At 34.6% G+C, this 23,773-nt stretch overlaps 4 protein-coding genes and 1 non-coding gene across 8 annotated transcripts; all 5 read right to left on the reverse strand.

The window, feature by feature from the left end:
- Nucleotides 4,932-6,330, reverse strand: LOC109223781 (protein SLOW GREEN 1, chloroplastic-like). The gene has a single exon (XM_019388247.1). The coding sequence runs from the start codon at nucleotides 5,854-5,856 to the stop codon at nucleotides 5,248-5,250; it is 609 nt and encodes a 202-aa protein (XP_019243792.1). The 5' UTR covers nucleotides 5,857-6,330; the 3' UTR covers nucleotides 4,932-5,247.
- On the reverse strand, nucleotides 9,104-12,412 carry LOC109223866 (fructose-bisphosphate aldolase 1, chloroplastic-like). The gene is made up of 5 exons (XM_019388366.1): nucleotides 12,138-12,412; nucleotides 11,168-11,437; nucleotides 10,577-10,686; nucleotides 10,127-10,487; nucleotides 9,104-9,584 (listed from the first exon to the last, which is right to left on the reverse strand). The coding sequence occupies exons 1-5, from the start codon at nucleotides 12,312-12,314 to the stop codon at nucleotides 9,306-9,308; spliced, it is 1,197 nt and encodes a 398-aa protein (XP_019243911.1). The 5' UTR covers nucleotides 12,315-12,412; the 3' UTR covers nucleotides 9,104-9,305.
- On the reverse strand, nucleotides 13,575-16,553 carry LOC109223945. 4 transcript variants are annotated; one of them, XM_019388566.1, is made up of 3 exons: nucleotides 16,358-16,553; nucleotides 15,514-15,624; nucleotides 13,575-14,557 (listed from the first exon to the last, which is right to left on the reverse strand). In XM_019388566.1, exons 2-3 carry the CDS (start codon nucleotides 15,522-15,524, stop codon nucleotides 13,816-13,818), a joined length of 753 nt encoding a protein of 250 aa, XP_019244111.1. In that variant the 5' UTR covers nucleotides 15,525-15,624; nucleotides 16,358-16,553; the 3' UTR covers nucleotides 13,575-13,815. The 4 variants fall into 4 exon arrangements, with proteins under 4 accessions (XP_019244111.1, XP_019244260.1, XP_019244187.1 ...); XM_019388715.1 differs by lacking the exon at nucleotides 15,514-15,624 and adding an exon at nucleotides 16,046-16,160; XM_019388642.1 differs by lacking the exon at nucleotides 15,514-15,624.
- On the reverse strand, nucleotides 16,609-16,681 carry TRNAE-CUC. Its single transcript has one exon. It is a non-coding gene; the product is annotated as a tRNA-Glu (tRNA).
- LOC109224164 (endoglucanase 24-like) lies at nucleotides 18,083-23,551 on the reverse strand. Its single transcript, XM_019388774.1, has 4 exons — nucleotides 23,086-23,551; nucleotides 19,729-20,028; nucleotides 18,809-18,970; nucleotides 18,083-18,727 (listed from the first exon to the last, which is right to left on the reverse strand). The coding sequence occupies exons 1-4, from the start codon at nucleotides 23,497-23,499 to the stop codon at nucleotides 18,119-18,121; spliced, it is 1,485 nt and encodes a 494-aa protein (XP_019244319.1). The 5' UTR covers nucleotides 23,500-23,551; the 3' UTR covers nucleotides 18,083-18,118.

The raw sequence follows: 23,773 nt of genomic DNA on the forward strand, positions 1-23,773 counted from the left end.
AGTACTTGTTGCTGTAATGGAGCCTTTGTCAATATATTTCATGAACAAAATTTTACATCAACACAAAATATGTAGCCTAAACCCAGGAAATAACAAAGTGCACTATCAATCCTAAACAAATAACATAATAGCTAACATTAGAACAAGTACAACCACAATTATAATAGCAGCAACTCTCAACTTCGACCTTCCTTGACTTCTTTGACAATGGCATCGATCACTCTTCTTAATAAGAGCCGCAAGAAGAGTCTTGTAGTGTTCTTCCTCAATCGCAGGATCAACCCATCTGAAAAAGCCACAACCTTCACCAATCTCATATCTTCGGCAGCCCAGGAACCTCCCAGGATTGGTGGGTGTTCGTGACATTTTAAGATCTGCAGCAACTCCACAATAACACAAAGGTTGCATCCTCATTGTTGAAGGAGAAGAGGCGGCAATAGCGTATTTGTTGCAGGAGAAGCAGAAAAAAATCCACTTTCAAAACAAAAGGAGATTGCAAAAATTGATGGGCAAAGAAGATTCACATGAAATTAAAATTCTATTTTTGACAGTTGAAGCTAACAAAGAAAGAAGAAGGCATCAGATTTGCTAAATTTAGCTTCTACAATGTTCAACAATGGAGAATAAGGTACAAAGAAGAAGATGGATGTTAAATAGGCTAAATTATTACCGTTAGGGCTTTTTTTACTGTCTTCATGCCCCTTACAGGCGTGTGAATCACGCACTGCAGCCACATATGACACATAGGATAAGCCACGTTGGATAAGCGTTTATTATTCACGTTTTGAATGAGTATAAGTGTTCGATTGACAAATATGTAAGTTTGGGGACCGACATGACAAAGTGGGTGAAGTACAAGTGCCATTTAGGCTATTCTGCCTTTTATTTATTTAATTATGTTTTCAACATTATGTAACGGCTCTACTTTTACTTATGAAATGAAAAAAATGACATTTTGAAGAAGAAAAGAAGGCGCCTTCTATCATTTCTTCTATATGTGTAAAAAATGTTCTTTAATTACAAGTAATATAGTATCACGATAAGTTGCTATCAAGTTGCGTTATTTTAGCTACGATTTTAACTCTGATTTTCCAAAATTGTCAGTGTCAGATTTGCAAGGAAGAAGAATTGTCACACAGGATATGACGTGATATAATATCATCATTGACCCATAATTTTCTGCCACCAAACAGAGCTGAAAAACAAAAAGAAGCTCAGCTATTAAGAAAGGAAAGAGGAATTTGTTTATATTTCCAGGACCAATTATAATTACTCAATCTCTTTCAATTTAGTTGAAATATTTTACTTATCGAGAATTAATTTAAATAAACTTTAAGTACTATAAATTGTAGTAATTTTTTTCATGTCAATGTAGTTAAAAAAATGCACTTTAAAGCGTTGGTCAAACTTCATACAATTTGATCTTCGATAAACGAAATTTGTTATCTAAATCGAAACGGTGGAAGTACCTTTCGTTTGAATGATTTTTGGTGCTTTTTCCTATTACATGGTGGTAAAAGGTAAGAGACAATGAAGATCAAACTCAGCTATATTATGTTAATAACTCCCACCAATATCATTAGACTGAAGTTTCGTGGTATGATTACATGTTAAAATTTATCTCTTTAAATTACAAAAAATCAAAGACTTTTCCTATATCTTTTGTCATTCCTGTAATTTCAAAATAAATAAATAAAATCTCTGTACTCAAATTAATTTTTACAAAGAACACCCTAAAACTTCATCTTCACATATTATTTTTTTTCATCTTCACATATACAAAAGATATTTTTACTCCAAGTGTAACAATGCAACTTTAAATTTTGATCAATTCCTCAACATTTAAGAGAAGCTTCACTTTCTCTTGATTTATCTATCTTTTAGAGAATAATACTACATAACTAAATCATTAGCATATTAACTCCTTTTCTTATACTTCCTTTTTGGGTGAACAAACAGTATGAAATGCCTCACCCCTCAACGGAGCTCCCAAAATACGATTAGAAAATGAATCAACGAGTTTCTCGACCTTTTGAGTTAGGATTAGTCAGTTCTATTTCAAGATGGGGCGGGATATAGACATATTGCCTGGAAAATACCCAGAACCTCCGCTGATACCACTAAACCAGCCAAAAAAAAAAAAATATTCCGCCTTAGGGTCTGGGGAAGGGCCGCACCCCAAGGTATTGACGTAGACAGTCTACCCTAATGCAAATATTAGTGGATGCTTTCACGGCTCGAACCCGTTATTTATAGATCACATGGAAACAACTTTACCGTTTCCAAGACCCCTTCACTAAACTATGGGAAAAAATTGATTTGTTGATCAGGGCCTAATTCAACAAAGGGACTACACAATAACAAGGAGAAGTAATGCATGGGCCAAGTTAATTCTTTTAGGCCCACCTGCGCAAGCAAATTCCAACAAGAGTCCACCTGAATAAAGACATTTTGATTAGGAAATCAAATGAAAATGATATTTAAAAATTAGAGTTGTGTTTGGACATGAATATATTTTTGGGTTGTTTTCGAATTTTTATGAGTGATTTGAGTGAAAATTTTGAAAAATAATTTTTTGGAGTTTTTCAAATTCTCGAAAAATTCCAAAATTCATCTTAGTGAACATTGAAAATTTTATAACCAAACACTGATTTCGAAGAAAAAAAAAAATTGGAAAAAAAGGAAAAAATTTCATGGCCAAACGAGCTCTTAACCTATGAATTCGAAATAGATAGCTGCCAAAACTCTGCATTAAGCAGCAAGCTCTACTTGAGGATTCAACAGTGAAATGAATGTCCCTTTAAATAGCAAACTTATTTACATGAAGGGGCCGTTTGATAGGGTGTATAAGAATAGTACTGAATAAGGCGTATGTATTAGTAATGCATGGGTTAGTAATGCAAGCACTAGTTATGCAGAGATTAGTTCTAATACTTGCATTAGTAACACATAGGTAGAGAAAGTGTACCAAACAAACGGATTTGTAATACCAAAAGCTAATGCATGCATTATTTTTTCTAATGCATCCTACCAAACGACCCCGAAAAGGGAAATAGCATCAATGGACTCCATGATCTACATAATTCCATGATGAGTATTTCACGTCAAGTGATCAAAATACAAAAGCAAAACCACAAAGACAAGAAGACCCTCAACTTTAAACTGATTCGAGCAAGTACCTAGGATGAGTACCTTCTGGACGTCCGATAAAATTAGAACGATGCAGAGAAAATCCGTAAGACGCATGCGCAAAGATGACGAACAAACAGAGAAATGGTCCAAAAAAGAAGCAGTACCTAGGATGAACACTAAATCAACAAACAGGAGGCTATAAGAAGGAAAACAAGATCTGCAGCCAGTGCCAAGGTGAGCAACAACTCAACTATGACTCAAGAGTCGAGTCTCAATTAACAACAAAGTTGTGCAAAACTAAACCGAAACAATGACCAATATAAAACAGGTATAAACACACTGCAAGACAAGAAAGAACAATACATATTTCTGGTGTCCACATAAAGCCACATCGAGGCTAGTGTTATCAAAGGCGAAAAGCGCAAAAAGAGCTATGGTCCATGGAGGCTTTAGGCGCAAAGCGCAAATAAAATGTGGGCTTTAATGAAGAAGAAAATACAAAATATATGTATAGTCCAAGACTAATAATCATAAGTATGAATAACAAAGTGAAATATCAATTATTCAGTAAACAACCTACTGACTTGGGTTTCAAAAAAAAAAGGAAAAAACTTATAACACTTCTCCTTCCGATCTTCCAGTACCATGCGAGCACAATTCACACAACACGATCATCCGACGTGAACAAGAATTGGGATCGGATGCGGGCGAAATTCCTGGCAATCTCGACTCTAAAAGTTTCAGTTGCCTCCCCCTCTCCCCTCTCAGACCTCTAACTGAAGAAAAGGAGCACGACAAAAAGAGGGGGGCCTGAGATCTTGAGAATGGATCAAGGAAATCCTGGCTCTTCAGGACAACATTCATTGGCAAGGGGAAGTATGCCTTAGAGCCTTGATGATGACACTAAAGCGCCCGCTAAGCGAGGCGAAACGCTCAACATGTTTTGCACTCTCGCTTTAGGCCTTAAGCGCGCTTTAAGCTACTCCTTTGACAACACTCAAAGGCAAGAACATAATAACTGCTTAGGAACATCCAACATATATTCCAGGAAACAACTGCAATGACAAGAATGCCTGCCTCCTCAAAGTGTGCTCGCTAACCTAGTATTATTGCAAAACTCTTTCGCATCTATACAAGGATAAGAATCTAGACCAGACCTTGCAGTCATGAGTCATGTTTATTTATCTGTAAGACAGACTTATCAAAACAAAATAAAACCTTCAAGACAGTGAATTTTCACTTTTTCCCCATGGAGACCTGACGTGGTTATGAGTACAACCAAGCGTGGATGGTACTCAACCCTCCCAATTTTCAAAGGGGCACGGGGCCCGCACCAGACACCATGCAACATGATTAACTGTGGTGGTACAGTACAAGTTTTATCAGACAACAAAACACCATAAAGAAATATTCTAAAGCACTGATGGTTAGACTTGCTCAAAACTAGTTATCTTTGCAAAGGAAAGACCAAGTGAAGTTTTAAAAAAAACACACTATACCCACGGGGTAAGGTTTATACTAGATGAGATCGTGATTAAAACCAGATCCAAACAAAATTTTTTTTTTTATCAGGTAAGGTAAAAAGACCCAAACATTCAACTATCGATGGGAAAAACCGGAACGTTGACAATGAAGCAGAGTCATTCATGAAACTGCTCTTTACATATCTATTACTATAGCAGCAAAATTTCACATGCAGTCTCTGTGTCTTCCACCTCAAACTCACAACACATATAAATCACATTTTTTTGGATAAGGACAACTCATATCAAGCACATTGTTAGAAATTTCAAAAGTACTAAGACAAAATCACAAAGCATAATTCGCCCTTTCATTCTTGATTAAATGAACTATGATATTACATCATTCAAGAACCTGCTGATAATCAACGAGCCTGAGCATCATTCTCCTCACTTACAAAAATTTTCCTTTTCTGACCCTAATAGCTAATCCGTAACTGATATAACAACCAATCTATGCAAAGCAGACAAACTAAATCGAAATATCTAGTAAGCTAAAACCATTATCAAGCTAATAACATATAAAGCAAACCATTTTCCACCATACCTCTATCATCCAATCTTGAACTTCAACTGAACCAAACCCTTATTCGATTCAACTTTTCGACCCATCTCTCTCATTCTCCACCTTCTGTGCAAAAACCTTTGTTGCGATCATATTCTCATCGAAATACCTAGCATAGGGATGCCCTTGTGGTACAAGTCTTCTATACTTCTCGAAACACTTTTCAGCCTCATTGCTTTTCCTCAACAAAGTGTATATTATCCCTTGACACAAATAAGGCCTAAAATCCCTAGGCTCCTCTTTAACTAACTCCCCGTAAACCTTCAATGCATCTTCATATTTCCCTTCGATCACCCGAATTTGTGCAAGCAATAGCTTAAAATCCCTCAAGTCAGTCTTTTTATTCTCCTTCTTACACAATTTCATCCCCTCCTCAATCATTTTCTCAATCCCCTTCAAATCTTCGATCGACTCATCTTGCGACGCAGCCATAACTAGCCCATGATATGCCTCGACGCAAGAAGGGTCTTTTTTTAATATCTCATTGAACCCAACTTTGGCCAATCCAACCTCACCAATGTTAACATACAAATGGGATTTCATCAATGGCCATTCAGATTCATTCGGTTGCACCTCAATCAATTTATCAATAATACTAATAGCATCAAGCATTTTCTTGTTCTTTATCTTAATTTCCATCAAATTCCTTAATGCTTCCACGTCATCCGGGTTTGAAACCAAGTGTTCCTCAATTGCCCTTTCTTTTTCCTCCTCTGAAACTGCTTCTCTCACATCAGTTTCCACAGCAGCAGGAGGAGGAGCAAAATTCTGAGCAGAAATTGAAGGTTTTGGGAAAAAATAGAATCTTGAAAAGATAAGGGCAGTGGCAGTAACTGTAGCAACGAGTGTCGGCTTGAGGAATGAGAATGGGTTTTGGGATTTTTCATTAGGGTTTTGAGGGATAATGGGTTAGGGTTTTGAGAAAAGGTGGCTTTAATGGAGAAGAAAGAGGTGGAAAATGGTGGGGGTGGGGTTCTTAAAGAGAGACAAGAAATGGGTTTAGCATAAATTGGACGTTGATTATGTAGGAATTGTTTGTGAATTTGGTTTGTTTTGGAACAGACAGGGTTTAAGGTTGTCATGTTGTTTACGAGGTTGGTGAAGAAGAGAGTGTAAGAAAGAGGTCTTAAACCCTAATTTTGGGTTTTCAAAAATCATTATTTGTTTTGATTGGGTGTTGTTGTAAATAATTGGAAATATGTTTTGGAGTTTATATCTCAATTTTGAGGGGTTTTGGTGAAGATTTAGACTTGATTTTAACTGAATTTCAGATTGAAACTCGAAGAAGAAGAAGAAGAAGACGACATATTGCAGAAATTGTAGAAAAATTGTAGATAAATTGTAGATTGTTTTTTGCAGAAGATTTGTAGAAGTTTTAGTCGTTTTTGATTTGTGAAAACAGAAAAAAAAGCATCTACAATTAGAATACAAATAATCTACAATTCATCTACAAAATATCTACAAACTGGGTATATTCAATTTTAATATCCCAATTCCCATTCGATTGTAGTTTAATTGGTATTTTCGACATAATTTCGTTTTTTGCAGAAGATTTGTAGAAGTTTTAGTCGTTTTTGATTTGTGAGAACGAGAAAACAAAGCATCTACAATTAAAATACAAATAATCTACAATTTATCTACAAAATATCTACAAACTGGGTACATTGAATTTTTATATCCCAATTCCCATTTAATTGTAGCATAATTGTGATTTTTGACATAGTTGCGTTTTTTCAGAAGATTTATAGAAGTTTTAGCCGTTTTTTATTTGTGAAAACAGAAAATAAAGCATATACAATCAGAATACAAATAATCTACAATTTATGCAATATGTCTTCTTCTTCTTCTTTTTCTTCTTCTTCTTCTTCTTCTTCTTCTTCTTCTTCTTCTTCTTCTTCGAGTTTCAATCTGAAATTCAGTCAAAACCAAGTCTAATCTTCACCAAAACCCCTCAAAATTGAGATATAAACTCCAAACCATATTCCCGATTATTTTCAACAACACCCAATCCAAACAAATAATGATTTTTGAAAACCCAAATTTGAATTCAAACCTTTCAAGCTTTTCAATGGCTATCAATGGTCGAAAATATCTGGAAGAATATTTGCTTCCATAATTGTAGCGCGCCTAAATAGGAATATCTGGAAGAATATGATTTGATCTGATTTACGCCAAATCTTTTTAGAATATTTGTTCCTCAATTTTAGCTCGACAAATTAGGAAGATTCAACTCCTATTAACTAGTATTTAATGATTGGTATAATAACTCTAGAAGAAATGTGGACAGGGCGGGTAAAATAGAAACTATGCACATTTTTAATAATAAGGTTTCATATATGGTATTGGAAAGAAAAAATCTCTAAAAATAAATAGGAGGTTTTTATGCGGTAGCTCATATTTTAAAACTTATTTATGTAAACAACACAACTTTTGGTTTATTTCAAAAATTATAGATTTATTTACCTTATAGAAATTTAAAGAATTAAAATGTGATTTTCAAAATAAGTACTAAAGCACAAGTTCAGCCAGAACGTGATATATTGTATTTAAAACAAAGCCTATAGCCTATATTTAGTATAACTACCATATAAACGTTACTGCCCCTATTAAAAAATGAGGAATCAGTTTCTATCTTTATCAGTAATTATTTCAACATTATTAATTTGATTCTTCTCTCACTCTCCCATAAACAAAAAATGACTTTAATCTCTTGGAGATTTTCCCCTCGTTTTCGCCTATTTCATGATTCATCTTCTTATTCTCCATTTTTATAGTCCAAAAATCTGGATACTCAGTAAATACCTCAAAGGTATTCTATACATGGTTTAAATTTTTAGCAGTTTTCTTTGTTACTAATGTATTAATATATATTATTACAAAGATCAAAGGTGTGTGTATATATATATATATATATATATGGGTTGTTTTTCTCTAAAAGATTTAATCAACAAACTTTTCTGAAAATTTTGTGTGGCTGGAAGGCTCTTTTCCAAATGAATTATTAATGGAACAATTCCAACATCAGGAAAAAAATTCAACTAGCTAAACCTTTGTCTTGCACAAAAATTTTCTTCAAAAGATTTTCTGAAACATTGTCTTTTTTTTTCAACCGCTATTTTTTTTTTGCTTTTTTTTTTCTTCTTCTTTATTATACACTCTTAAATATTTATTTAGTTTTAGAAAATTATAAAAGTTTATGAATAGTTGAGTATAAGATTAATCTATATGTGTTTCTTAGCTAAAAATTTGAAATTATATATATAGCAATTCATCGTTCGTGCATGGAATGAACAAATTATGAAGAAGCTAAGAAAGTAGGACACATACATAGGTGTATAAAAGGTAAAAGGCTTTGTTTATACAAAATGAGCATGGTAAAAAACATGGGTCAAGTTGGGTGGGTTGGGCTATGACTCATTGTTTAGCCCATCTTGACCTAGCCTATCTTAGCCCAAGTACACTTTTGATTGCATTGGGCAATTGCCCATTTATTGACCCAATCCATCTTGACCTGCCCAACGCGCCCATTTGCCACCTCTTTAACATCTAATGTAGTTTTGGTTACTTAGAATTAAAATAATTTAGGAAAAATGACACTGTATAGCCACTCTCAAAATAATAGTCGAAAAAATATATGTTTTTTATATATACACATTTCTGTATATTATATACAAAAAATATATAAATTTTATATACCTACTGAATTTAAATAGTTTCAGTCACGAGCTAAAAGTGATGTTTGTTCTACCTAATCTGTATAAACGTGCATGTTGACATTAAGTATTTTTACCACTTTAATGGTATCCACAATGAAGCAAGAAGCTATTTCAAGATAAAATATAGCACAAAACAATTCCAGGTTTATAATTCATTAAGCAACACTAACTAATCTCAATCAGCAATAAAGTTTATTAAACTTGTTCATTAAAAAAGTACAGGTAATCAAAAACAAAAATACTCTTCTCTATGACTTTACTATTAATTGCATAATAACTCATATGAGAGAATTCATCATTTCTCTGCTTCACTATAGTCATTCAGCTCATCATCCTTTTTTCTTGTCTTCATAAAAACTTCAGTGCAGTAACTTAGTAAACATAGCCTTTTACAAACATCCCTTGTTTAGCTTCATCTGATTCACCCTCACCAGTGTATTTTCCGAGCTGAGCAAGAGAGTTGGCTTTGGCCCTGGTAAGTAATGCATCCTGAGCAGCCTTAACATTCTCGGGTTGTCCTCCCCATGTCTTCAAGCAAGTGTTCTGAAGAGCCCTCGCGTATGAGAACGATACGTGCCATGGGTTTGGAGCTTGGTTCATTGCATTCAAGTTCAATGTAGCCTCAACTTCTGATTGCCCACCAGACAAGAACTGCAACAATATTGAATCAATTAGCACAAATTATGTAGTAATTTCCTTCCTAGTGCCAATGTTTATGTTAGTCTTGTTGAGTGTTTATTCACTTATTCATCTATCACTAGTAATGGACTACAACAACAGCTACATACCCAGTATTATCCCACACTGTGAGGTCTGGGGAGGATACTGTGTACGCAGATCTTACCCCTACCTTGTGAGGATAGAGAGGCTGTTTCCAATAGACCCTCGGCTCAGAAAAGCATAAGAATATTACTAGTAATGGACTAATGATTCATATTCTATATGTAGACAAATAAAAGTACTGACTCTGTTCCATCTTATACGGTACTTTTCTTTTTAATCTGTTCCGAAAAGAATAACTCATAGAATTTTTAAGAGCACACATTTTAAGGCTACTTGAGCCATGTGCCGACAATCTTTCTTTGTTTGTTAAATTTTGTGCTCAGTCAAACACTATAATATAAGATGAAACGTAGGGAGTAACTCAAGTTTCTTAAAAACTAGCTAAATTCATAGAAATAGAGGAGACTTACCATGATTCCAGGGACAGCTGGGGGGATCCTCCTTTTAAGGAGACTGAGAGTATAGTCCGCGACTTGCTGAGGAGTGGCCCTGTCTTTGCATTCAGCACCAGGAGTGACCATGCTCGGCTTCAGGAGGATACCCTCAAACATAACATTGTTCTCCGCCAAATAGAAGAAGACCTCAGCCCAAACCTTCTGGGCTACCTCAAAAGTCCTGTCAATACCATGTTCACCGTCTAACAAAATCTCTGGCTCCACAATTGGGACCAAACCACTATCTTGAGAAATGGCAGCGTAGCGAGCCAAACCCCATGCTGCTTCCTTCACAGCTAATGCAGATGGTCCGTTGGGAATGCTCACCACGGTACGCCTGCATAAGTTACCATAATTTTAGCACATATCAATTTAGACATAAAAAAGTCAATATTTTTGAAAATTATGCCGCATTGTTGGATATACCATTTGGCGAAACGTGCACCCTGTTGGTAGTATGCAGCAGTGCGGGAGGCGAGGCCATCAAGACCTTGACACCATGACTCATCATTTGAACCAGCAAGGGGAACCAAACCCTGTTAACAGATAAAATGATTAGGGGATTTTGATAGAAATCTAATTCCAGTCCAATTCATCATTAAACTTGATATCCTCTCATTTAACACTCTGTACATAAGGAGAAACCAACCTAATAAAAGCCTAACAAATATCAGCATACTTAAATCTTGTCTGAGATAGCTTCACCAGATAAGCAACTCTAAGTTGAACAAGATAAAGTTACTTTAAGAATCAAACCTAAGGTTTCATCACCCTATAACATGCTCTTGTTACTACAACTATAATTACACTTCAATCCCAAGCAAGTTGGGTTCGGCTATATAGATTCTCGCTGATCATGTCATTGCATTTAAACTCACATGAGACCAATATTATACAAATAAAAATAAAAATAGAAGTTACTAAAAAGTTCACTATATATTTTACTGAAATTGTTTCCTCTTTATCGTCGTCCTCTTGTTTTTTTCCTTTTCAAGTTGTGGGTGAAGATTAAAATACCTTGTCAACTTTGATACCAGGAACAATGTTTTGTTCAACAAGAACATCAACTATTTTGCGGCCATCAACGGTTGATTGGTAGAGAGTCTCCTCAAAAAGAATAGCACCAGAGATGTACTGTCCAAGTCCTGGAGCTGTCACAAGCAGGGTACGGTAAGCTTGGCGGTTAGCCTCAGTATTTTCCAAACCAATTGAAGCCAAACGCTTTCCACAGGTAGCATTGGATTCATCCATAGCCAAAATTCCGCGTCCTGGTGATGCAACGGTTTTCTACAAGCAACAAACACTTCATTGTTAAAGCCCTTATTCCATTTAACATTTTGCTACTTTAAATTCAAGGCGAATCGAACATTAAACTTAATGGGTTCAATACTCTAAGTTCTTTGAAAAGATGGGATTAAAAATTGATATTTATACTACTTTTCAAGGTTTTCACATACATACTGAAAATGATGGGTTTAACTAAACCTATTTCTATTACTCTATCTAGGTCAACTTAACTATCAGTAACAAGTTTTTACATTGTCAGTCCACGGAACACAAACTCAAAGCTAAGAATTAAAGTTTATACATTGAAAGTGCAAAGAATTTGCATGCAATCAAAGGCTAATCCAGGACTCAAAGGTGTTCAAACTTGAAAGAAGTAAGAAAAACCCTGACAAAGGGTGTTCAATATATGTTATATACCTCCAAAACGACGAAGGACGGTCAATTGACCACCCTTACCAGAGTGTAGCTTCGCCCCTGACTATTACCCCAACTCTATTTATTGGTTTGAGTAAGAACGACTTATTTAAAATGAACAATTCATAAGAAGAAATCTTTCAATTTAACAGGTTATAATCAGGTTAACAAGACAGGCTTGATATATAGAGAATAGCATATTGTTTTAGGTCAACTTAAGCTGATAGTGTAAAAATTCTTTATACTGACAGCACACAAAACATAAACTTGCTAAGCTAAAACTTACAGCGGTCTTAACAAGCTCATCAGCATACGGGGAAGCAGCGCGGACAATGAGAGAAGGAGCATTGGTGGGGTGGCAGCGAACAACTGAGACACAAGTTTGACGAAGGCTTTGCCCTTTTACAAACTCAGACTTGTCAAGAACTGTTGGGGATGATTTTAGTAGAGATGCTGAGGCCATTTTTTCTAAATTTTTTTTTCTTCTCTCTACTACAATCTCCTTATCTCAGCACACTCTCTTCTTACTGTTACTCTTTGCCACACAAATTTCTCAAACAGAGTGCCAGAATTTATAACTGTACTAATCTGTTACTAAAGATGTCTCATTTGAGGTTGTTATGCTCCAACCAATGTCAGCTTGCCATGTAATCTTGTGTTTTTTTGCCTGCTTGGCATATAGTACAAGTGGTTGAAATAGATGGAATGATTCCCACCTCGTAAAAACTATTCATAAATAGTAGGAGTAGTAAATTATGGTATGTGGAATTTAAAAACATTGATTTCTTCTACTTGGTTTTTTGGAGTTATTTAATGGTTTAAGCAGGCATCAGCATCAGATTACACTAGACTACAAATAAGTTGGTTTTTGCTCAAAGCAATGGAAACCAAACGCGAGGCTCTGATTAGCAATCCTACCTTGAGTGGCTTGGTAACATTTCCCTGTTTGTTTTGGTTATCCCGAGGTGATCAGTGGTCATGGTTCAGTTCCAGGATTGGGCTTGACAATGACTTTCAATTATTCAGCAATTCTTTTTTAATAACAGTAGTGCCTGGACCGGTTTGCTTGCATCTACCGAATACCTACTATTTCCCACCGGAGTCAGTACCAGCAGTGGCGGAGCCACACAGCTCCATGGGGTGTCAATTGAACACTCTTTCGCTGGAAAATTACACTGGTTTAGATATGTAATCTTTTATGTATGTATATGAGGTGTTGAATCTCCTTGATTTTTTTGTGTATTTATTTCTTTAATTTTTGACATCCCCTAGTGAAAATCCTGGCTCAGCTACTGAGTTGCAGATAACTTTATATTCAACAATTTCAATGTGGAAGTCCGAAAGGCTATGTACATTGAGGCATGTGCACAAATGACATTTTGTAAGGCTACTCTTTAGAATCTCTCTATCAGGCCAGTGAGCTAAATTTGTAAATGAAAATTTATCTAACTACTTTTTAAGGACGAGATTTAGCTCACTGAACTTAAAGAATAACCTCAAAAAAGGCCATATAGTGCAAATAATCCCATCTCCTGGAGTTTAGTTAATGTGAGACTAATGAGTGTGGCTGAAGAGACTGGATCATTATGTCTCAGTAAGTCGCAGCAAATTTATATCTGTGACTTGCAACTACTAAGAACTAATTCCCACTTTTAATTGTTTCTGTCTCAAGTTTTAGACGGCTGAAAGAAATAACTTAAGAAAAAATTTCATGCACCAAAGCTAAAACCCAGTCTCTTGCATCAGCTAATAGACTCCAGTCCAAAGGAAGGAAAGCATTATATAAGAAATCTATACTTATATACAAGGGAAGTTTTAAGGACAAAAGCCTGTTTTCTTACACTAGTTGCTACTTAATTATCGAGCTAAATAGAGGTAGTAACTAAAATATAGAACAGGAAAAAATCAGAATCAGTAAGCTGCAAACCGATGCTCTCGACCAGAATTTGAATTTGCAACATAACTTAGCCATTTATTGGACTCAACGACAGGTCATCAAGGCCAGAAATGATATCATCAAGTAACTTATCGTCCAGCAGTACTCCAAGATTTTCGGCTTCTGAAGGGGTGGAGTCAAAGGAGCTTCCTGCGAGGGCTTTGTTGAACTGTTTAACAAGTTCATCTTCCTCATCTGGAATGTCAAGTTCCCATACCTTGAATATGTCAGCCAAATTTTCCTCAACAAATGTTGAAAACTCTGAATCTACTTCAGAATGGGAGTCTTCAACTAATCTCAGATCCTCATTATAGGTGGGAGGAAAATCATTTTCTGAGTTAATTCTGGACCAAGAACTATCTGTATCTTTGTTGTTAATCAGATGACGAGTTGTGTTCTCTTCTTGTTCATTGGTTGGAGAAACATCATCAATGGTGTCATCTACCATCCCTGAAATTCCTGTCTCTTCGACGGTGGGGAAAATACGAGATTCTTGAGGAGAGTCATCCCTTGAGACTGCAGAAAAGATTTTTTGGGAAGGAAAAGCGTCCGGTGACACATGTTTCGAAGAATCCATGCCATGGTCTGATATAGCAAGATCTTTAATGAGGCATGAGTCAGCCCATGCTATATCCTCAGGTGAAAGAACATCTTCACTCTCGTTGCCACCTATAGAATTTAGATCAAGTGGAGAAACACTGGCATCTTTCATGTCATCATCATCAGCCATGGCCATGGAGAGAAGCTCAGCCATATTCCTTACAACCGTCCTGCAACAGAAAGTACATAGGTAAAGCCTTCATGAACTGTCAACGAACATTTTATAATACTAGGATCCAAGATACCATCTACCTTCATCAAACAAATACCAAGCGACTCAGATCACTTCCAAATTAACTCACTTTTTTTGACAGAATACGGTATTTCTGACTAAATTAAGTAAGCAAATATAGAGTAGACTAGCTTTTAAGAAGTCCCTTTCTTTGTGGCGGCAATTGGTGTTCTATCTCAGGACCTCTATACACTTACGGTTTATGACTCCAAGTCCAAGCACTAGCAATTAAAAGAAAACCACAAAGAAACGATCTCAAATGTCTTGAAGCTGAGGTTTCAATAACAAGATGATGACAAAAAAAGTGGGTTACTTGCATCAACAATTCACAACAAGGGAAATTCTTTAGGATCAAACCTAAAAAGTTATAATACCAGCAAGATAGAGACAGATGAATATCTTCAGTTGTTGTAGCAGTACTTACTGCCTAACTAATTGATGAATTCAGTTTAAAGGCTAAGTGTCACTACGACGAGCCAGGTAAGGATTAAAGATACAGAAGCATAGAGGGATGGAGGAATTGGATTTAATGATTTAATCCATACTCAACCAGAAGGGAAAAGAAGATTTCACTCGAATAAAAGAGTCACTCATCATGTAAAGTCTCAGCCTAGTTGACAGAATCCCAAGGCAGAACCACACTGCAGGTACAGCAGACATAACCAACATAACTTCGTCAGAAAATGATAGAAAGCAACCAATAAATTTGCATATACTATAACATCAGTAGTAAAACATCTTATACGCCAAAACCTAAGTTTTGACTATGATATATCTTTGGAAATTCAGAGATAATAAGCAGAGTAAACAAAGGGTCCCTTCACATATAGAAACTAATGATATGCGACTATTCCTCAAGGATGCAATTCTATGATGAGTAATATCTAAATGTACCTTTTCTCCATTCAGTTTCCACATCGACGAGAATTCAGTACTAGCTCATTCCTAAAGCTCCTAACTTGAATCCTTACCTGGCCTTGCTTTCCACTTGTACCTACCCCAAGCCTCTCCTCCCACACAGCAAAAAGGTGAAAAATTGACTTTAAGTCCAAACTTTACAACTTTCTTTCATCTTAATTCTGGAATGAACAAGTAGAGAAGAAATACAAAGTAGTAGCAAAATGCTAAAGAACCCAAATTAAATCCATATTCCTCTTTGTCAAAGTCATCCATTATCATATACCCATGAAACAGTCAGTAGTTTACAATCGCATTTTGCCAAGTCAAAGACATTCAGCAATGCTCAAGTGTTGTCACTTCAATCATGTATTACTCTTCTAACAAATATCGAGAATCTCAGTGATTGAGTTCAATAATTCCTCATAAATTATTGGTTATAACATTAGATAATTAAATCAAGTTTCACGCCACCACATCAATGTTTTCAAAGGAAGAAAATATAGACCAAAATCAAGATGAACTATACCTAGTAAATCACCTAACTTTATATAGCTGCAGCCTGCAATTTGCCAAATGGGTTGAAAGAAATTTGAAACGATATCTGGAAAATGCGACTTCAAAACTTGGAACTTTACTATCTCCTAAGAAAATAAATGAATTATCGAAATAGTAAACTACCATATCAAGCCAGATATATTAATTTATCACTTCAAAATCACGAGGAACATACTTTAAAAAACCCTAAATCCATATACGTCCACTTATGTGCCAGCTTTTTCTCAAATAACCAGCGAGCTCAAACAAAAAAGAAGCAACAAAAGAGATTCAAAAAGAATACCTATACGTCTGCTTATTTGCCTCTTCTGTTATAGAATCTATGGTTTCACCGCAATACGAAATAGGCAGGAGATTTTGAGAACAATGAAGCTTCACCCTCGGCTACTTCTCGGGGAAAAGACGCAAAGAATTAATAATTTTGGGCTTTGTGAAGTTTCGAATTAAGGGATTGAGCGTATTCTGGTCATCTGGTGTGACACTCAAAATTAAAAAAATGCAAAGAACGTTAAAAATAAAAAAAAAAATAAAAAATTCCGTTGCCGGGACTTGAACCCGGGTCTCTCGGGTGAGAGCCGAGTATCCTAACCACCTAGACTACAACGGATCTGTTGTCAGCAGGGCATACGAAATTATATATTTTTCAAAGTCTTGTACCCTTTAAATAGACTATCTATACATTTTATATCCTTGTGTAACTAAATAAAGAATTTAAGAAAGAAAAATAATATTATTGCTACTTATCAAAAGTATCTTAAAACTTGTGATCTTCATTAATGGTAAATTAAAAAGTTCAAAGTCAAAGAATTTTTAAATATATCATTCTTTTTTTAATAGACTAAAACGATAAGAATGTCATATAGGATATAATGAATGAGGTATATATATTACCTCAATTTGTCACTTCTAGAGATTAGTAGTTAATGTGATTTATAAAGATAAAATGTGGATAATTTTTCGATATATAAGGGATTTTTACACAAATAACCGGTCGTCATTGTTCCTATTTCTAGCCATACATATAAATTATACGTTGCTTATACATAATTATACACATATAATACATAAAATCTATTAAAATTATACATCCACCGATAATTTTTAGTTGGATGAGCGACTATTTGGATTAATTCTTCGAGATAATAAATGGATGCACACCTGCTTCGAGATAATAAAGATTCCTCTGCTTTGTTTCTTTTACCTCTTCAATTTCCTTCTACCAAATTCAAAAAAAAATTATAAATTGACACAAAATAGTTGTGTTTCTTATTCTTCTTTCGAAGTGAATTTGGATGTGCCAGTTTAAAAGATTTCAATGGTGTATGGACTAGAAAACAATTTATTTTTACGAGTGTTGCAATGGAACTTCACGAGAATTGTTTTCAAAGAACGCTCTTTTTTGAGTTTTCGGTTTTTATAATTGTATTAATGCGGCAAAAAATATATTATCAAGTGGCACAAAAACCATTAATTAAAAACAAGAATGGTTAACCGGTTAACTAGTCTTTTACATATGGAAAAATAGAAAGAAAATTTCATTTTGAGAGGGTCCAACTACTTCATTTGCAATAGCCTTAAATTTAAAAAGGAAAATAACAATGTACAGTCGCTCTTAAAATAATAGCCGAAAACTGTATACTTTATATATATACACACATTTCTGTATGTTATATATAAATTTTATACACTTTTACGGCTATCGGATATAAATAGTTCCGACCATGGACTAAAAGTGATCTTTGCCCAATTTAAAATAACAACAAAAATCACGAGTTACGAATGCTCCTTCATCCAAAGAGAGGCACAATCATTTTTAAGATTTAGTACTTTATTCTTTTCTAAACTTTTATAAAGCAACATGTAACATTTTTACATGTTAAATTTGAATATTAATGCTCACACTCTACAAATGCCACACAATAAGCTATTGTGACTATATATATTCTCATATGAATTGAAACCAAAGAGCCTCTTCCTTCTTAGCATATGCAAGACGAGAGACTATATATACAAATCATCACCAGAACAATTTGATCTGGGACTCTTAACTAATGTTAGGATTAGCAGCAAAATAAGCAAGTACACCTACAAATGGTGCATTAATATAAGTAGTTGGCTCAGATTTACGAAAATCATCCCTACTATCATCATAAACATCATCTTCTCCAGGACCACCAACAATTGCACCAACTAAAACATTAGGATTTGGTTGTGATGAGTTAAAATAAATCGAACCCTCTTTGCACGCGATGAACTGAGGATGATCTTTAATCGATGGAAGGGACGAGCCACGATGATGAATTTTTGAAGGATAGTAATTACTATAACCAACCATGTAAGACATTCCTTTAGGATTATCTCCCAATATGTAATCAACTTGTCTCTTACCAATTTTTCGAAGCATCGATGGATTGACACTAATGGTGCCACAATTCAAGATTTGTGATGATTTTTCTAAGTAATTTGCGTAGATGAGGAGTAAAAATGTGATGGTTGTAGCATGTTGTAAATTGCTTCCTCCTGGTTTGTAAATTAGGCCACCAGGAGAGTATTGTATATGTGAAGATGATGATTCTGGGATTAATGTGCACATGAAACTATCTGCTGATGCTTTGTACGATTGGAGCGAATACACGCTCCCTTCCACTACTTCCTGCATTATTAATCTCTGCATTACAATCCCGACTTATCTTTATTCTTAATGAAGAGTGTAGGAATGAATAATGAAACTGACCTTAGAAACAAGAACATTAAGTCCAGCGTGCTTATTGTCCCATCCAAATTCATTGATGTTGTCATCTGCCCCAAGTGTTTGGCGATTCTCTTGTATGTAATTCATGTAAGTGTCACTCTGGGTAGCCCTTCTCAGCCACGCTGCTCCCCACAACAATTCATCCTATTGTACAAAAGCTCTAAGTAATTATAATTACCGATAATATAAATAACTTTTTATATAATGTATGTCATTTGACATGTTTAATGTGTTATATACCTTATTTACCAATTTCAACAATCAGTGCAATTTAACATAGGTACTTATTCGAAATCTACAACAACAATATATTAAACAGCGAAAAATATTAAAAGTGCCCGTACTAGATCACATATTACTATACGGCCCTGTGCGACATCATTACTATTTTGAGAATACAATAACAACAACTCACAAGTGGGGTCTGTGGACTATTTTGAGAATAACAATTTGTTTTTATTAAACATACATTGTAAAAATATTTTTAACAATGAAAAGATTGTGATTGTATCATTTATACTCTCTAAGTATAAAGATTCTTTTCATGACCATGTTAGTTTAATCGTGAAATTAGGTTTGATGTGCCATTTTTACCAAGTTAGCAATTATGTTTATCATAAAAATTTACCTATAATTATATAAATAAATGACCTGAATATATAATTATTTTCACATACCATATCATAATTATGCCTGGATTAGCTATTTGTCTAATGATCTACAATAAATGAGTTAATTATTTAGCAACAGACACTACTAAAAAATTAGGTTTTTGCGACGGACTAATTATAAACAGAAAAATTCATTGCTAATCTCATTTAGCGACGAATTAGCGACATTTTATTAAGAAATTCTGCTAGCTACGACTAATATAACGACAAATTAGGGAGAAGAATGCTTGCCTGATATCCATCAAAATCACAATAATACGGACAAACTCCATCTCTAATATTGGCATTGTCACTGTAAGCTCCACGGTTCCTATCTGCAAAATCAAACACCCTAGTGGAAGTTCTCAAGAGTGTGTCTGAATATCCGGGATCCGACGACCGGAAAGCAATGGATGCAGCTGCGAACGCAGCTGCAGTCTCTCCGGCCACGTCGGATGCCGGATTCGGAGCATCCACTGTATATACTGTCCTAGCAGTATCCATATCTTCTGGCCTTTCCCAACAGTTATGGTCTAGGACTGGATCCCCCACCTATAGCATCAAAATAGCAAAAGAAGTAACTCAGCTACCAAAAGTTATTGCTAGTAATGTCCCATTTAATTCTCTTACATTTTCTATCCAAAGGAAATAAATTAAAGTGTCACATGAGACATTAGCTTTTTTAGGTGAAAAATGCGGTTCGAGAGACACCAATAGTATAGAGAATGTTACACTATTAAATCACTTAAGAAATAATTATTATAATAATCTTTTATAAATTGTGGGGAATAACAAGATGATCGATACTTGCTATTAATGATGTCAATTTTTTAATACTAAATTGTATTTAAGTTAAATTTTTTAAAGAACGGTAGAAGCAGGGGCAGATGTAGAGTTTGGCCTCGAGGTTTATCTAAACTCATTACTTTCGATGCGAAGTAAAAATATATGTGTATAATTTCTAAAATTACAGCTAATGGTAGGTCTGAACTCATAACTTTAAAAAATACAATAAATTTAAAAAATCTTAAAACTTGAAGCCATAAAACTTAAATCTTAAATCCGTCTCTCAATATGAGATAAAGGTACTTAGCAGATACTTAGAGGTCTGAACTCATAACTTTAAAAATACAATAAAAGTCGTATCATACAAGGACAAAAAATCTTAGCACAAAAGCGAAATGCAACGGGACCAACACCAAGGTAACAATTGTTTTCAGTTGGGCGGTATTACTTAAAGCAAACAAACATATGGAGTTCACGTGTTTGCCGGAACAGAACTTACCTTTACAAAATATTACTACTCCCTCCTCCGGTCCATAATAAGTGACCAATTTGCTTTTGGCACACCAATTAAGAAAATATTAAATTCTAGATGAAAAAGTTAGTGTGACTAAACTACCCTTCATTAAATGTTGCACCATAATTATGGTAGCACTTGCTTCTCTTCTCAAATGTGAGGAGTAAATGACTTTTTAGGAACACATACATAAGGGTAATTGTGGAAAAAACAAATTGAATATTTTCTTTGATTATATAAATGGACAATTATTTTGGACCAAAAATAAAAAAGCAAATTGGTCACTTATTATGGACAGGAGAGAGTAACACATAAGGCAATTTGAGTTACTACTGCAATATTTATCACTGAGCGTAAAATATTCTGTAAATTTTGATGTATATAATTAAACTTTGTTTGAGAAAAGAAACAACGACATAAATGCGTTTAAGACAAGAAATAAAGACATATTTAGAAGCTACTAATTCTTTTTAGTGGGAACTAACATGGGGTAATAGATCTAATCAAGATCTCACCAACCATGCCCGTGCACCAATTTTTTTGTGAATTTTGGAGAAACTTATGTTTTCTTGCCTATGCAAATCTCAAAAGGATAAAAGTTCGACTATTTAATAGATGATCACTTAATCTTTATTTTATTTTACCTAAAACAAATGATATAAGGCTCCGTTTGTCCATAAGAAATTTTTTCTTTTTTCAACTTTTTTTTTAGAAAAAATATGTTTGTCTATAAATTTTGCAAGTTTTTGAAAAAAATTCAAAAATGAGTTTCTCAAAAATCAAAAAGTGGTTTTGACCGGTTTTTAAAATTTTCAGAAAATTTCTTTTTCGGCACTCACAAAACTGCAATATTTATCCAAACATAATTTCATATACTAGTTTTTAAGTTAACTCTAAATACTACTAGTACTTTTTTCAAGAATTATAATTTTTATGTCCAAACGCCTACATATTTAACTCCATTTTGATGAATCAAGAGAAAGCAAGATGGTATAGGAAGTTGAGCTGCACGAAATCAAAGGTATAAAAATTTGGTGAAACCAAAAGATAGCGCCGTATGCCCCAAAAGAAAAGAGTTGAGAGAGAAATAGACAAAACATATCCACTCTAAGAATCAATTTCAACCAACCCCATCATCTACTCACAGTACTACTACTGCTATTATTAACTCATAGCTTCACATGTCTCATATCAGAAGAACCATAAAACCTGCCACTCAAAAATCCTTTTTATATCCAACCGATTCGTTAAGTAAACCAAAGTTTTTCACACCTAATCAGACCAAATCATTGAAATTAAAACGGGTACATCTTTTATTAGTCTCACTAAAAAACTACTACTATTACAACAAGAAATTCAGCTTAATCTCATATATGGGGTCTCAAAAGGATAGTGTGTACACAATCTTACCCCTACCCTATAAAGATAGAGCGGCTATTTTCGATAGACCTTAGGCTTAAGGAACAGTCTCACTAAAAAACTAATCCAGTTTAAAATTTTAACAGCGTGATTTAACGGTTAATGAAATGAGTAAAAATTATAGTAAGAGATAAAAAGAGTTTAAATCCCAAAAAAGATATCTGCCTAAGTCTTTGACGGGTAGATATCCTATCTTTGTGCCGATGAAAGGTAGATAGCACTTATAGAATTAATAGAGATAAAGCAAGTTGGCATATACACCATTCATAGTAAAAGAGAAAATAAAAGCTATCCAACTCAATGTCATTTTCAAACAGATTCAATTTAGGTGGAACTCTTTTTTTTTTTTTTTGATCTGTTTTAAAAATAATAAAAAGGCAGCCTGGTGCACCAAGCTCTCGTTATACGTGGGGTTCGAAAAAGGGTCGGACTACGAGTGTCTATTGTACGCAGTCTTACCCTGTATTTCTACAAGATATTGTTTCCACGACTCGAACTCATGACCTCTTGGTCACATGCATGACATCAATTGTAACAGTTACGTCAGGGCTCCCCTTCTATTTAAAAAAAAATCATAGCTTTATATATTTAAAACTAAATTAACGTTAAATATCTTATTTTGCTCTTAGTTACATACTCTTAGAGACATTAATATCATGGCGGGTTCCAGATCACAAATTTTAAAACTCTTTTTTACTTTTTCCGTGTTTATTAATCAAATATAGTCATTTAAAATGAAATGATGAGTGTATTAATATTTTCACATGCATGACATACAGGTCCAGTAAAAGTTTAGCACAAAAAAAAGTCCGAATTCTGATAAAACGAATGGTGTTCGTTTCGTTTAGTCCCATCAAAAAGCAAAAAAGGTTACTAATTAATTAACAAACCTGGACAAAAATGCGATTGGGTTGAGAGACAGTCTTGAGAAGATAATCAGTGGACCAACGGATAGCGACTAAAGCATTCCTTAATTCAGAGGGAGGCATATACTCCCCAAATTCAATCACACTCCAAGCCAACAATGTAGTGGTAAATGCCATCGGAAAATTAAACTTAACATTATCGCCGGCGTCGTAGTAGCCGCCGGTCAAGTCGGTATTCACCGGCCACCCGTCGCCTAAACCGGAATGTCCTCGCCAGTTCATTCTCTGGTCTTGTGGTAAATAGCCGGAACGTTGGCCTTCGAAAAAGAGAATGGATTTTGTTAATGCGTCTGTGTAGTCGTGGTAGCTTCCATGGATTTTTTCAACTGTAAGTAAAAGAAGAAGAAGCATGAATTTTGAAGAAATGTTGTTCTTCATATTTTCTTAGCTTCTTCTCTTCTTACTGGTTGTGTGAAAAAAATTGGTGGAGTTCGTGCATTTATATTAGTAGAAGTAGAATAATGTAGTACAATTCTTTTAATATTTTATGCACATTGCCTATGTGTCCCATATTAATATTAGTGGGCGTTGGATATAAGAAATATAAATTTTCAGAAAAAAATGGGGAAAAAAAATTCAAGTGAAAATGGTGTTTGATAATTTGAGTTATTTTTTTTGGTAACTAAATATTTTATTTATCACCAAAGGTCTT

This window comes from Nicotiana attenuata, chromosome 1 (genome assembly GCF_001879085.1).
Source record: "Nicotiana attenuata strain UT chromosome 1, NIATTr2, whole genome shotgun sequence".
In the NCBI taxonomy this organism is placed as follows: Eukaryota; Viridiplantae; Streptophyta; class Magnoliopsida; order Solanales; family Solanaceae; genus Nicotiana; species Nicotiana attenuata.

What these genes read in the sequence shown, in the direction of transcription:
- LOC109223866 (XM_019388366.1), bottom strand. Translation starts at nt 12,314, where the DNA reads ATGGCCTCAGCATCTCTACTAAAATCATCCCCAACAGTTCTTGACAAG. An exon ending in GGTGCACGTTTCGCCAAATG is followed by an intron (nt 10,488 to 10,576) that starts GTATATCCAACA and finishes TAACTTATGCAG; the next exon opens with GCGTACCGTGGTGAGCATTC. An exon ending in CAGCTGTCCCTGGAATCATG is followed by an intron (nt 9,585 to 10,126) that starts GTAAGTCTCCTC and finishes ATATTGTTGCAG; the next exon opens with TTCTTGTCTGGTGGGCAATC.
- LOC109223781 (XM_019388247.1), bottom strand. Translation starts at nt 5,856, where the DNA reads ATGGAAATTAAGATAAAGAACAAGAAAATGCTTGATGCTATTAGTATT.
- LOC109224164 (XM_019388774.1), bottom strand. Translation starts at nt 23,499, where the DNA reads ATGAAGAACAACATTTCTTCAAAATTCATGCTTCTTCTTCTTTTACTT. An exon ending in GTGATTTTGATGGATATCAG is followed by an intron (nt 18,971 to 19,728) that starts GCAAGCATTCTT and finishes TTTGTACAATAG; the next exon opens with GATGAATTGTTGTGGGGAGC. An exon ending in TTAATGTTCTTGTTTCTAAG is followed by an intron (nt 18,728 to 18,808) that starts GTCAGTTTCATT and finishes TTAATAATGCAG; the next exon opens with GAAGTAGTGGAAGGGAGCGT.